General features: G+C 33.9%; 1 protein-coding gene across 1 annotated transcript in view; it reads right to left on the bottom strand.

Annotated features, from left to right (window-relative positions):
* ZNF407 (zinc finger protein 407) overlaps positions 1–14,239 on the bottom strand; it is a 366,378-nt gene that overhangs the window by 117,734 nt on the left and 234,405 nt on the right. Inside the window, exon 7 of the mRNA XM_039334397.1 lies at positions 8,963–9,083. Coding sequence (XP_039190331.1) covers positions 8,963–9,083 — 121 coding nt within the window. The remainder of the gene's footprint in view (positions 1–8,962; positions 9,084–14,239) is intronic.

Here is a 14,239-nt window from a genome sequence, read left to right as displayed (position 1 = left end):
AGGGCAAGGACTGGTCATTTGAGTAATTTTTTTCAGTGCTGTTGTAATTTTGAGCAGTCACTAAATGAACGGCTGTAAACTGAATATTACCTCTACTTATCCCAGCATTAAGTCCTTTCTTAGTCCACCTTTAAGATTATATTCTGTACAGTTCTACTTTCTCTTTTCCTATTCTTACCGTGCCAACTTCTACTTGATCCCCTATTTCTCTTTCATTCAGGAAATGTCTCCTTAGTTCTAGTTTGCTTCTCTCTTTGGTTAGTTTCCATCAGTTGCTTCTTGTCCTGCCTTCAGATGCTTTGGAGAATAGCTTGACTCCCTCTTCTTTGTGGCAGCCCCTGAGATATTGGAACACTGCTATCATGTCCCCCCCTCATCCTTCTCTTCATTAAACTAGACATACCCAATTCCAGCAACCATTCCTTATATGTTTTAGCCTCCAGTCCCCTGATCATCTTTGCTGGTCTCTGTACTCTTTCTAGAGTCTCAAAATCTTTTTTACATTCTGGTGACCAAAACTGGATGCAGTATTCCAAGTATGGCCTTACCAAGGCATTGTAAAGTGGTATTGACTATTGTGTTGGTAGTGCCTCTTCCTTCTGTCCCTCAAGGTCATTTCCTCTATCTCCTACATCTGCTCAGCAATGGTGTGCATATATAGCAAGTGTATGTGCATACAATACATCATATCACTCTTTCAGAAGCCACTTTCCAAAAAGTGGATGGACTTAGAACAAACAAACAAACAAATGTATTGATTCAGATCAATTACTTGTAAAATACAGTAAGATGCAGAAATGAAGGCAGGTGATGAGGGGGTGGGAAACCAGTGGGGTTGAAGTAAGGGAAGGGGATGACTATAAAGGGAAGAGAAACTAGAGTTAAGGTAAAAAAGACAGGGAAAGAAATAATGAATGCCCTCTTTAGGCTTTTCAAAAAGATTAAATTTACCCAGCAAATGGACAGCTAGTAACAGCTAGTTGTCAAAGGCAGCTGTGCTTTGCAAGAGGAATGTCTGCAGCCATCTGCATCTCTTGCTCATTCCTCTGATTTCATCACCTTTTCTTATTATCAGCAAATGTAGGACACTTTTCACTCACAGTTCACTGGCAATTATTTTGAAAAAAAAAATGTTTTCCTATTGGCTAAATTCAATATACTTATAAAGTTTTCAAGGAAAAAGACATTACAAAAATGCATTCAAAACATGGCTACAATTATACTGCAAGTCAATTTTATTCAGCCTTCAGATGATTCCCTCCACTCAAGCCCTTTTAGCTGAAGGCTTCCTTTTACCTATTCTCTGAGTGATTCCTTAAGTCTAAAAGGCTGGGAATATCATATTTGTTTTTACAGTGTTTCTTAAAGAAAAACAGCTTTTATACAAAACTTGGATGGGGAAGGTTTCCAAAATTGGTAATTCTAAATGTGCAGGAGATGTTGCAATTTTTATTACTAAAGTAATAATTGTTGAAAAAGAAATAATCAGATCTAGCAGATTACTTTTTAATAATTATCCCTAGATTGACTGATCATTGTGTAGCATATCTGAATTTATATTGTCCACCACAGATTCTCTAGAACCAAAACAATTGGTTTCAACATAGTCATCCTGTTATAAAGTCAATCAGCTCTGGCAGGCAAGTTCTTATGTAATAGTTGCAATCCAACAGATCCCTAGATCCCAGTTTCACAAATAGGGGTTTACATTATCTCTGAAAGCCTCCAGAGTTCCCTAAACATCAGTAACAACCCCCTACTCATTTTGAGTTGGTTTTTTTTTTAAATAACCAGACATCCTGTCATGAGACTATAAATAGGTTAGAGAACGGTGTATAATATTAGGGATGACACATTACTTTTGTAGGTAATATAAAAATTTTGCAGACCAGGAATTTATCTTCTTAAAACTCATTTAACAGGATACATGAGTTTCGTATCCTGTCTGGTTACTCTGTAAATTGAAAAAAATAGAAGTACCTGAGACAAGTCTATACATTGGGCCTTTCGGATGCATTCTGATTTCTTTATTTGATTTGATATTTTATGTTATTTTTGAAGCACATAAAAATAAACTCGATGGATGGTTTAACATTGTTTTGAGATTTGATAGTAACATAAATGCAGTTAAGATAAATTTAACTCTTAAGAGAGACCTTCCTAAACCTATTCTATCGTATTATTTAAAACATTTTACAGAATATACAAGTAGTCCTATACTTACAACACTTCATTTAGTGACAGTTTGAAGTTACAATGGCAATGAAAAAAGTGACTTATGACCATTTTTCACAGCATCCTCTTGGTTACACGATCAAAATTCAGATGCTTGGCACATTTATGACTGTTGCAACATCCCGTGGTCATGTGATCAGCATTTGCGATCTTCTGACAAGCAAAGTCTATGGGGAAACCTGATTCACTTAACAACTGTGTTACTAATTTAAGACCTGCAGTGATTCACTTAACAAAAGTGATGAGAAAAGTTGTAAAATGGGGCAAAAGTCACTTAACAAATTTCTCACTTAGCAGCTCAGTTGTGGTCGTAAGTTGAGGACTGCCTGTATAATACATTTCTTTACAGGAACCATTTGTAATTAATTCCAATTACATAATTTGTCTTATGTCTTCTATTGTCCCTTTTCCTGAGACTTATGAAATAGCAGAACAAAAATGTATAAATTCCAATTTTGTTGTTAGCTTCTTCTTATATTTTGGATCAATTGTACTTAAAAGTACAGTATGTGAAATAACACTGAAAAACTGTTGAAGAATCCTTTAGTTAAAGATTTTACTCACATTTTTTTTTCATGGTTAATTATATTAACAAAGTAATTTCTAATAAATTACTGTCTTACATAGAAATGCTTATTTAGACATATAAATGTAATATGGAAATTTAATTTTTATCTCTCTTGAGATTAAAATTCCCAAACAATTTTTATGTTTGTGTAGTCTTCTATTTGGTTTGATTAACTCAATTTGATAATCAAAATAGAAGTCTGTTGCTTCATTCAGCAATAGTTCAAAATGCCTCTTGCCACTTGTCATTAGTTGAAAAAAAGGAAAGAGGCGGAGAGAGAAAAGGAAAGAAAAAAATGTGCTGCTTATCACAGGTGTATAATTCTAAATAGTTGTGTATACCATACATCTATAAGTATTTCTACTTTATGTACATATATGCTTAGATGAGTTATATGTTCTAAACTTATATAAACTCTACCACTCTATAGTGTATATGTGTGCATGTACGTCTGTGTATATGTGTGTGTTTGTGTGTAAGAGAGAGAGAGAGAGAGAGAGAGAGAGAGAGAGAGAGAGAGAGAGAGAGAGAGAGAGAGAGAGAGAGAGAAATTATTCTGTCAATACAAAAGACAATTTAAGGGGTTTAAGGAACGGCAACTTGGTATTCACTGAGATAAACATAATCCCCAAGAAAGGAATATTAATCCCGAAACCATTATCTTAGTTTAATTCATCTATAAATTTATTATATAAAAATTTAAATAGAATTTTATCGAGTATTTTAATTCTACTTTTTGCTCTCCTTTTCTCTTTTTCTTTCCCTTTGTCATATTGCAGCCCGCTACACCATAGAAACTTTTATGTATCTTATACATAATAAACTCAATTATTTTTTACTAGAAATATAAAGAAGCCTAACAATGGTTGAAAGTTATCTATTTTTAAGTCCCCTTTAGACTTAGAGACAGGTGTGAAATAGTAATATCCATCTTTTTCCTTCTGAAACCTTGATAGTGGAGGAAAACAAAACAAAAGGCAAGCTGCAACATTATCTCCACAGAGTTAGAAAACACACACAACAACTTCATTACATGATAATAGCTCAACTGCTTGGGGAATACTGCCAAAATAGTACTGTCAAAAGATAGTTTATGTTTTTCTTAGCAAGGCTTGCATTTCTACCACCATGTATATAAAATAAAAGCTAACTACTACACAAGGGATTGTCCAGAGATATTCCATGTAGAATGACCATCCCTAAAGATAACTATGTGGTCCTTTCATAATGGGAATAGAGATTAAAGAACCATAAACATGTTTATTTTGATTCTTATTTGGAAAGTAGAAAGGTCATTTGATTTTCAAAATGGTTATACTAATTACATGGTGATCTCAGGGCTTATTTACTTTTTAATTATAATCACAATTATAATTATATCACAAAACAAATTTATATATTTTTTAAACCCAACACTGAACACCTGTAACATGATCTCAGAAAAATATAAATAACTTGTTAACTCAAATGTAATAACATATATAACATTGTACATCCTGAATGCAAAAACTGAATTGAGTTAAAAGGTAAACATTTTCTAATTATTCTGAAGACCTCTTCACAATTAATCCAAAAAGAAAAATGGAAAAAACTTGAACTACCAATCTAGAAACCTCTGAGGGATAGCAATAAAAAAAATATTGGGAATAATATTGGTTTACAAAATTATTTTACAGAAGTATTAGCATACATAATATACACAGTAATCAATTCTCCTTTTTTTCTTGTGGAAAAGTATCAGTAAAAATGCCACTCTAAATTTGTTTAAGATGGACATTTTCATATTTATAAATGGAGAAAACATGAAATCAACTATCCAAACAAGTGCTAAATTGTATAAGATAGTAGAAAGTTGAATTGTGCTAAAGTTTTTTTGCTTCATCACTATGATATCCACTATGATATCCACTGGTGTGGTGATTGGGTGTGTGTGTGGAGGTGTATTGAGTAGCTGCCATTAGCAAAAGTCTCTTATACTGCAGCTGGATCTTGTGCAGCTTCCAAAAAAGTACGGAACAAATATGAACATCTTACTAATAAAAAGTAGTAGGAAGCAAGTACATTTCTGCATTTTTTAAACTTGTAAAATAATGAATGACATTCCTGGTACTGTGGCATAAGCCCAAATATTCTGCTATATTTAAAATAGAAGCATAAGATTAAACTAGATGACTAGTCCAATTTAATCTTATGATCCTATTTTAAATTAGAGATCAGGACTGTTGGGTAGTACTACTGGAAATATAAGAGGAAAAATGAAATCTATAAGAAATGGTTTAGAAAGCAAGAAGCAATGGATCAAAGCCATCCACAGATTAAATGAGAAGGAAAAGCAGAGCTAATATGCTAACACAACACAGAATATAAAATATGGTAATAGAAAGATATGAAGTATAATACTGTATACAGAATTCATCTTATAACTTCTGTAACATCTGTTTTGTTTTTCTGAAAAGTGCTTGACCCAAAATATAGTTCACGCAGAATGCCGGAAAGCCTTTAAAGGATTTTTTTTTTTTTTTTTTGCTGCTGCTGCTGTTAAATTTTATTAAGGTTGCATGATTTTTTTTTAAAAAAATTAACATATTTACCCATCCTATCCTTGATATGTGATTCGATAAATAGAGTTAATATTCAGTATTTTTAAGACAAGAAGAGAAGGGAAGGGAATCGCTCACAACTGAACAAATTGTTTTAAGGGATAATCATGTTTCCTATAAACATTTCTTTACAAGGTAATTACCATATGGATACTTGCCTCTAATCAAGAAAAGAAGGCATAATAAGAATCAGAGCAATTTTAATGCTACCCCATTGTGATTTTTCTATGATATGCAAGCAATGCAAGTAACTTATTCTTCTTCTCCCAAAGAAGTTAAGAGACATCTCAGGAGGGTGAATAGAAAGCAAGCTGGTCCCCTAGGCATAAGGGGATGCTCTGAGTTAAACCACCATGTTGGTTTTGGGGCCAGACCTCATGGGGGCCTAATCCCGATGACTTTCCCATTTCCAATGGGGTTTTCCCATGCAATGTGCACAGGATATCTCAGGGGGCCAACCGTAAAGCAAACTGATCCCCTAGGCATAAGACACTTGAAGTTGAACTGTCACATCAGTTTTAAGGGGAGACCTCATGGGAATCAAATTATAAGGCTAACCCCAGATGACTTTTCCATTTCTAATGGGGTTTTCCCATGCAATAAGATTAGGATGTTTCGGGATGTCAGATGGAAAGCAAAGTGGTTCCACAGGTATAAGGAGGAGCTCTGAGTTGAACCGTCGTGTTGGTTTTGAGGCCAGACCTCACAGAGTCCAACCCTAACCCTAACCCCAGATGACTTTTCCAAATGTTACATTGACAATTCAGTTTGTCTGGACTTGAAATCTATCTTTGCTTCTTTCAATTATAATAGAAGAAATTATAATAGAAGGTCTAGCTGAAATTTATAAAATCATAAACCATATAAAGGCCAGCATTTGAAACAGCAACTCTAACAGAGGTCCAGAAATTGTAGAGAGCAAGTATAAATAAGATGCAACAATTGTTTCTGCGTTAGACTATATACAAAGCTGTGCCAAAGATATTACTATTTTTAATATATTATTATCGATAACTACACTTGGATCTCTGGTGTATTTTTTCTAATACACAAAATTAGAAGAAGAATGAAGCTTTTTTACTGATTTCTATTCTAAATTTTACCTTAGCAAAAATGAAGATGGAACACACACAAGATGTCTATCTCTTCCTTCTCAAGTCTATGTTGGCTGTGCAACAGTAACTCAATAAGAAAACTGGAACAGAGTAACTCTTTCCTATTTAATTCTCAGTTACGCATACCAACTCTGGAATTCTCACTCAGAAATTGTCATAGATGACAATGGCTTTCTATAGCCCTATATTCAATACTGACATATAAAAAAATCTGGTAAGATAACTATAAATATTTTTATATATTCTTAATACCACTATCATGATCACATCAATAAGAATGTTCCATTAACTCCCTGCCCAGATGATGAGATGGAAGTCTATACATTAGGTATTTCAAGCCTTCTCTTATGCATCTACTTATGCAACATGGAAGACCATTCCAGAAATTTTTTAGGTTTTCTTAAAGAAGTATCCACCAGAATACGTGATTGAAAATATATTTATCTATGCACAATATCAAGTATGATACTTTGGATTAGATAGAGTGAACCCAGATTTCTATTTCATATGTATCTTGCTGCTTTTTAAAATACTGTAAATATCAATCATTGATCCAAATGGAAGTAGTTTTAAGCAAGATGAGAACAAGTTTATGGCAGAAGAGTTGTTCTTCATATTTTTGTTCAAAAAGTTATTCTGATGTTATTTTCAACTTAGTCATTATTTTATATGACCATTAAACATTCATACACCATTCTGCCTGAAAATAAATAAATGTAAGAGTATTTGTAAATAAGAAATTATTACCTGCACTTTAGTGAACAATTGGAAGATAAAGATTAACAATGATATATTGGTTATAATGATATACAGTAACTAGTAGATATTTTAATGTGTCCTTTAATGAAGGCGTAATTAAAGTCAACATATCCTCTGTTAAAAAACAGGAAGAAGTACATTTGTTGGCGTATAAAATAATCTGAAACTGACTTAATTTAAAGGGAACATCTTCAATTTTGGTTTTGTTCTAAGTACTACTATGCATAGAAGAACTTATTACAATAAGTAATAAGAAGAACTTATTACAATATGGTTTTTTACTTTAAAAGATATAGGTACTTATAAAATAAATAGAAATTATGGATTCTCCAGGAAAATCATCTACCATGACAAAACTACTCTCAGTATCACTGAAAATACACAACAAATTCTTCTGCATTTGATATCAGAGGCATTGTACCAGGAATTGTTAATTAGGTTATAATACATTATAAATGCATAATATTATATTTCAGCACACATAAGTATATTAAAAATGCATGCTACATATCCTTAGGTTTGTAGGCTATATTCTTTACATATGACGTATTTTTAGTTTGTAAATCTGACTTTATAAACTTCTAATGTATAAGAAAGGCGTTTTGTTTCTTCTATTTTTGCTTTGGCTATTTCACAAAATAGTACAAAGCAAAACAAATCACCAAGCAGATGGCAGCTTACATAATGCGGCCTCTGTAGCATTAGTAGCTCTTTATTAAAGGTGTATCAGTGACTTAAAATAAGTCAGTGTTCCACTTTTTGTGAAAAATTGGTTGTTAAAATTTCATTGTACTGTACAAAATATATTCCCAAGAACTGAATCCGACTTTTATTTAAAGACAGTTCATTTCTAAGGCTCCAAATTGTTTTTATTCCTAGTAACAAAGCCTGTAAGTGAAAGAGAATTATTTCTAAGAAATCACATAGGAGGCCATAAAGGCAAATTTTTGAAAAAGAGGACATAAGCTCTTTCCTTTGTTGTCACCTTTTTATCTCCATCTCAGCCAACATGGTAGATTTAAAACAACTTCATGTTTAGATCAGCAAGAACATTTTAGAATTAACATTTCCACTCATGGAAGAAGTGACCTCTAATATCTGTTAAGGACAAGCTGTGTTTCAATATCAATTGGAAAGATAGTAAACCCATAGCCACTCACTTCCTCTCCTAATTAAGACAAGGATATCAATTCCTGGCTGTGAATCATGCAGAATATTTTCAGTAGTTCCATGGGGAGGATGAAATGCTGGGAACAACATTGCAGCAAATAAACCAAACCCGTATTGTTAAAGTGACAGGCAGGTGCTTCAGTTTAAAATATTTAATGGACAATGGGCCTGTTAATTCTTTGGGGACTTTCTTTTTTAGTGTCATGGCTGCAACTCAAACATTTTTTTTCCAAAACCGCACCTGATCTGAAAAGGCAATGCAGATCAACAGGCCCTCCACAGAGAATTCTAACAGCATCTGTGAAATAAGCAGCATTAGCACCTCTGTGATACATATAAAAGTCTTCTAAACAAGGTTCCCCATACACAACTGGACAAAGTCCTTTTTTTAACATTGTTAAATTCTGTGCCAGTGAGGATGTCATTACAATATACATTATTTGTCAGTTTGTATGTAATCCTCTGACTAATCAGATCTTCTTGTCACTATCAATTGTCACTATCAATCTCTGTACCTGTAGTCACACCAAGGACATCTGTAGGGTTTTTCCCCAGTATGTACACGTTTGTGTCGGGTCAGATGGGACTGGGTTGTGGAGGCAAAGTTACATTCATCACATTTAAATGGCTTCTCTCCTGAAAGAAAATAAAAGTGATTCATTTTTAGAAGTAGAAAAAGCAAAGCTATTCTTTTTTCTGTTTAACGATGATCTAACAAGAGTGAGAAATGGAAGTTTAAAAAAATATACAACTTAAATGCAAATTATTTTACTTACTTTATTGTGTGTATTACGTACATTAACTGTTTTTCTCTGGCTTAAATGATTCTATTATTACTGTGGCTTGTCATTTCCATAAAACCACTAGTTGTGTTAAACTGTATGTATTTAGCAGCCATACAAATCATCTACTATGAATTAATTTGCATAAATGCTATTCTATTGGATGTTTATCTGCTTTTAGAAAACAATATGGTGGAGATCAATCTTTGTTATAACTTGAAGCATAGTAACAGATTCTTTATGAATAACTTAACATTAACTAGTACCATTATGTGGTTATAGGTGCATGCTAATATACGGTGCCTAAACCATAAAGTAGATTCACAGTAGCAGTTATTTTTTAAAAAATGTGATGTTATATTTTGAATATAACCCCAGGTAGGTCTCCACATATGAATGTGAATGTCTTTTCCTACTTTCAGATATTAAGCCAACATAATTTCAAAGGACAGGACTGAGTTAGTTTTTAGACTGAACAGATGTTCAACAATTTATCACACAATCATGCATGTGGATAACTAGGAGCATTTGACTGGAAAGAGACTGGAAGAACAAAATAATGGCAGTAGCTCAATCAGAAAAAAAGAAAATAAGAATAAGCACTGTATTAGTCCCAAATAATCCACTCATTGCTCTGAATCAAAGATAGCTTTGAGAGCAGTTCTGCTAGTATAGCTTTAACAACAGCTTAATATAAATTTTCCTTTATAGCAAAGTAGCTCTGCCAAATGTATGCATATATTAAACAACCTAATTTGCACATTTACAAATAATTTGCACATAGCCTTAATATGATAATCTGTGTTGAAGGTCCTGGGTGAAAGTAACAGGAGAAATAACATGTGTCACTTTCAAAAATTCACTTTCATGATTTCTCAGAGGTGTGTGTGTATGTGTGTGTGTGTATGTTAGTGCAGAATGGATGACTGCAATAGTGTTTCATGAGAGGATATTATGTTCTGGAACAAAAAAATATACCCTACTTTCAAATATGTATTGATGGTGACTACTCTTTGGTAAATATCAATTCAGTGGCCATATTCTCATGAAATGATAAAGCAGATTTTTTTTTTTAGTAGTGATAATGTGCAAGCTCATGCTGTTCCAATTGCTCTCAATAGCTATTGCAAAGGGCACAGCTAACAAACCCAGAATAGGGCAGAATAGGAAGGAATCACCAGGGATTTAAAGTAGACTATACTTTTTGTAACTCTGATAGAGAGAAAAAAGTCTCTTCTTTTGTGCCCATCAAGTGTGTAAAGTGTGCATGATCAACACATGATCCAAGAGAGGGGGGAGGGAGGGAGGGAAGGAGGGAGAGAGAGATTGAGATTGAGATTGGCCCAAGGTGCCTGGCTGAGGAATTCTGGGAGTTGAAGTCCATGAGTCATAAAAGGGCCGAGTTTGAAGACCCCTGACTTAAATTAATGCTAGTACTTTTTTCCTATGATTCCACTCTATGGATTCCACTTAATAAAAAGCATCCAGAAAAGAGACCTAAAACAAGATGGAGCAACGACATCAGCAAGTATTGCGGGTCCAACTGGCAAATGAAAACTCAAGACCATATTGATTGGAAACATGCAGAAGAGGCCTGCAGTGGATAGACAATGGTGATGATGATGGTGATGATAATAATGATGATGATGACGACAACAACTTTTTTTTTAACCTGCAGATTATTTTTTTCAGTATGTTCTAATGTTACTGCTCATTTTGTTTTACTCTGCTGGTATTATTACTTTGAAGGCCCACTGATTCCATGTTTTTATTTTTTAAAAAACATTTTTAAAAAGTTAACAAACAAATAAAGCAATATACAAGCCTTTATAGGTTTTGCTTCTGAATGGGGCAAATTGCATCTCAAATCCAGATCATCATACATGGTTCCCTGATCTGTGTACACAGAGATTTCACTCAAGATGGTGTTCTATTTAATGAAGAGAGGAAATGTATGTATGAAAAGAGATGCAAATGAAGAATATCTTGAGCAGAAACTATAGAAGACCATAAGAAGGATCCACTGAGATTAATCTGAAACAAATGAAAGTCTTCTTCCAACAATACAGGAAGAATGAAGAACAAATTGACAATTTTTTTGAGAGAGAGAATGGTCAGTATTCAGGAAAGTTGGTGAGATAACTTACTTCCAATAAAACCTACCATTGAAAATCTCATGTAATTAGATTTTGAACATTCCTACAAATACTGGCTTTGTTAGAAGTTAATAACAATTCTCTTCTAACATCACATTCTCTCCTAATAAGCATTTAATGAAAAAGCACAAAGCATACTGGGTTAGTTATACTTGATATGAAATATTTTTCTTTTTTTGCACTGGGCTGGGGGGGGAGGTGAAAGAACAAGGCTACATATTACATTAAATTCAGTGCCAAGTAATGTAACTGCACATTAAAAGTCAAAGTGCAGTTCACATGAGAAATAGAAACGCAAAGTGAGCCACTCATCTGGATAAAATACATATATTATTAAATTTTCTCTCTTTATTACGTTGACCTATCAATGCCTAGATGTGCAAGACTGAAATGAGCAAATGGAACTGATCACACAAACAGGATCTGTGTAGGTCACATAAGCCACTGCCTTCAAAAATTCATGAGACACTTTGAACAAAGGCACAAACTGTTGGAAGTTATTTCTGTAGCTTCATAATAACTGCCTCAGAATTGCAATGTGCATGAAGCTTGGCTTTCATATTCATCAGGTTCACCATACCTCATGAAAGTTGATATACATGTGTGCACATATGTGCACTCTCTCACTCCCCCCCCCTCTTTCACACACACAATTTTGCATTTTTGTTAGCTATGTAGATCATCACCTTTCTGTTTTTATACACTCTTTCTACTACCTTCCTCCCAACCCTATTAGGCAACAGCAGTGAAATCAACCAATAAAATAAAACTTTTGTTTAAACTATAAGGGAATTTGAACATAAGAAACCAAGGGATGACAAGCAGCAGCATTTGTTTTTAATACAATTAGACCAAAATGATGAAATATTCATCATAATTTCACAATTTATGCTCTGCCTTTCATACTTATATTGTGACTTCTCATGTATGTACATAAGAACAGGAAATTGTATTTCAATGTGTGCTTCATTTTCATATACCCTTTGCTTACCTTTCCTTTCCCTGTTTCCCAACTCATTGTAACTACCTGTGATAATAAGAGGCATCTACCTAACCCCAAATCCAACCCCAATAATGAACTTGGTTCATTATTTATAATTAAAAGATCAAAAGCAAGATCAGTAATATGTTAATGTAGCTAGCAATGGTATTTAGGTTGATTAAGGATAGCATAAAAGGCCAAATGTCTCTAGGAAAAAAGATGGACCAGGTGAAGGAATGGCCCAACTGAGTAGCAACAGTCAGAAAAAGGGGATGTTTTATCTTCACTGATCCTATGACAATATTTGAGGAAAAGAACTATGAAAACTGTTCAATTGAACTCTTGAATCTTCTTCAGCAGCACATTTTTCTTAGTAGGTAGATGTAAATAATGCTGTAACACATTACTTGACTGGCTTATTACATATGACAACTAATCATCTACAACATATGTTTTGAAAAATGTATTTATAAGTCTTCTCCATCAAGCCAGCCAAACAATAACTGTGAGAGGGACCTTGGAGTCCTAGTGGATGATCACTTGAATATGAACCAGTGGCCAAAAAAAAGCTAATACTATCCTGAGTTGTATAAACAGAAGAGGCATAGAATCAAGATCACATGAAGTATTCGTACCACTTTATAAAACCCTAATAAGACCACACCTGGAATATTGCAACCAGGTTTGGTCATCATATTACAAAAAAGATGTTGAAACTTGGAAAAAGTTCAAAGAAGAGCAACTAAGATGATAAAAAACCTGGAGACTAAAACGTATGAAGAATGGCTGCAGGATTTGGGTTTGGCTAGTCTAACTAACAGTGAGAACAATTAACCAGTGGAACATCTTGCCTTCATAAATTGTGGGCGCCCCATCACTGGAGGTTTTAAAGAAAAAACTAGACAGTCACTTATCTGAAATGGTATAGTTTCTCCTGCTTGAGCAGGGGGCTGGACCAGAAAACCTCCAAGGTCCTTTCCAGCTTTATTCTATTCCGTTTCCTAAAAGTGTTAAAACCACCATGGGAATAATTACATAATCAAACACTCAGGGACATAAACACAATTCAAGTCAAGAACAATATACCATAGTAACCAGCAGATCTCACCTAATGCCAGGAATAACTGCCAAATTTGTAACCCCTTACAAAAGGCTAACAGAGTGTGAGGCATCCTAATTTTTGGAAGAATGTTTTTCCATAAGGCAGGTGCCATTACTGAGAAAGAATGGCTCTAACATCCAACAAGATGACATTGTTTAATGGAAGGAATCTGGGGCATATCCTCTCTGCTGTAATTGGTAGGACAAGCTGATACAATAGGGCGTAGGTGAGTCTTACTTTTATATAAGTAAACTATAAATAATGAATAGCACAATAATAATATGAATGAAATTATGCATGCCATAATATGTACATATTTAACATTAAAAACACAGTGGCAGTGATGGTCAACATTCAGGGAGACTATTTGTTAACTAAGTTTGTTTCAAAATATAGAAATTATTAAAACTTAAAGGATAATCATTTTCAGTTTGCAAAGTTAAAGCCTATTTAATCAACTGGTTCAACCCAGAAAAGTTATGTTAAAAAGGATATAACTTGGGAGGACAAGAGATTGATAGGGATGGCCCATGTCATCTAAGCATCAATCTTGAATAATGCTTTATTTATTTTCTACATATAAATACCAAGTGAGGAAATAAATGCCTATCAGAAATGATCCCCAACATATCTGTACATCTCATAAGCCATAAAACAGTATTGCGACTGACAAAAAGATATATGTCATGAGTCTTCATAAACCTATTTGGGAAGGATTTGGGAAGGATGTGTAACCCTTTGCAGATCCACATGGTGGGGAAGATTTTAGT

This window comes from Crotalus tigris, unplaced genomic scaffold (assembly GCF_016545835.1).
Source record: "Crotalus tigris isolate CLP2741 ecotype Arizona unplaced genomic scaffold, ASM1654583v1 scf7180000017630.2799268, whole genome shotgun sequence".
NCBI lineage: Eukaryota > Metazoa > Chordata > Lepidosauria > Squamata > Viperidae > Crotalus > Crotalus tigris.
The sequence above is the reverse complement of the archived record's forward strand: the minus strand, read 5'-3'. Positions and strand labels throughout refer to the sequence as shown.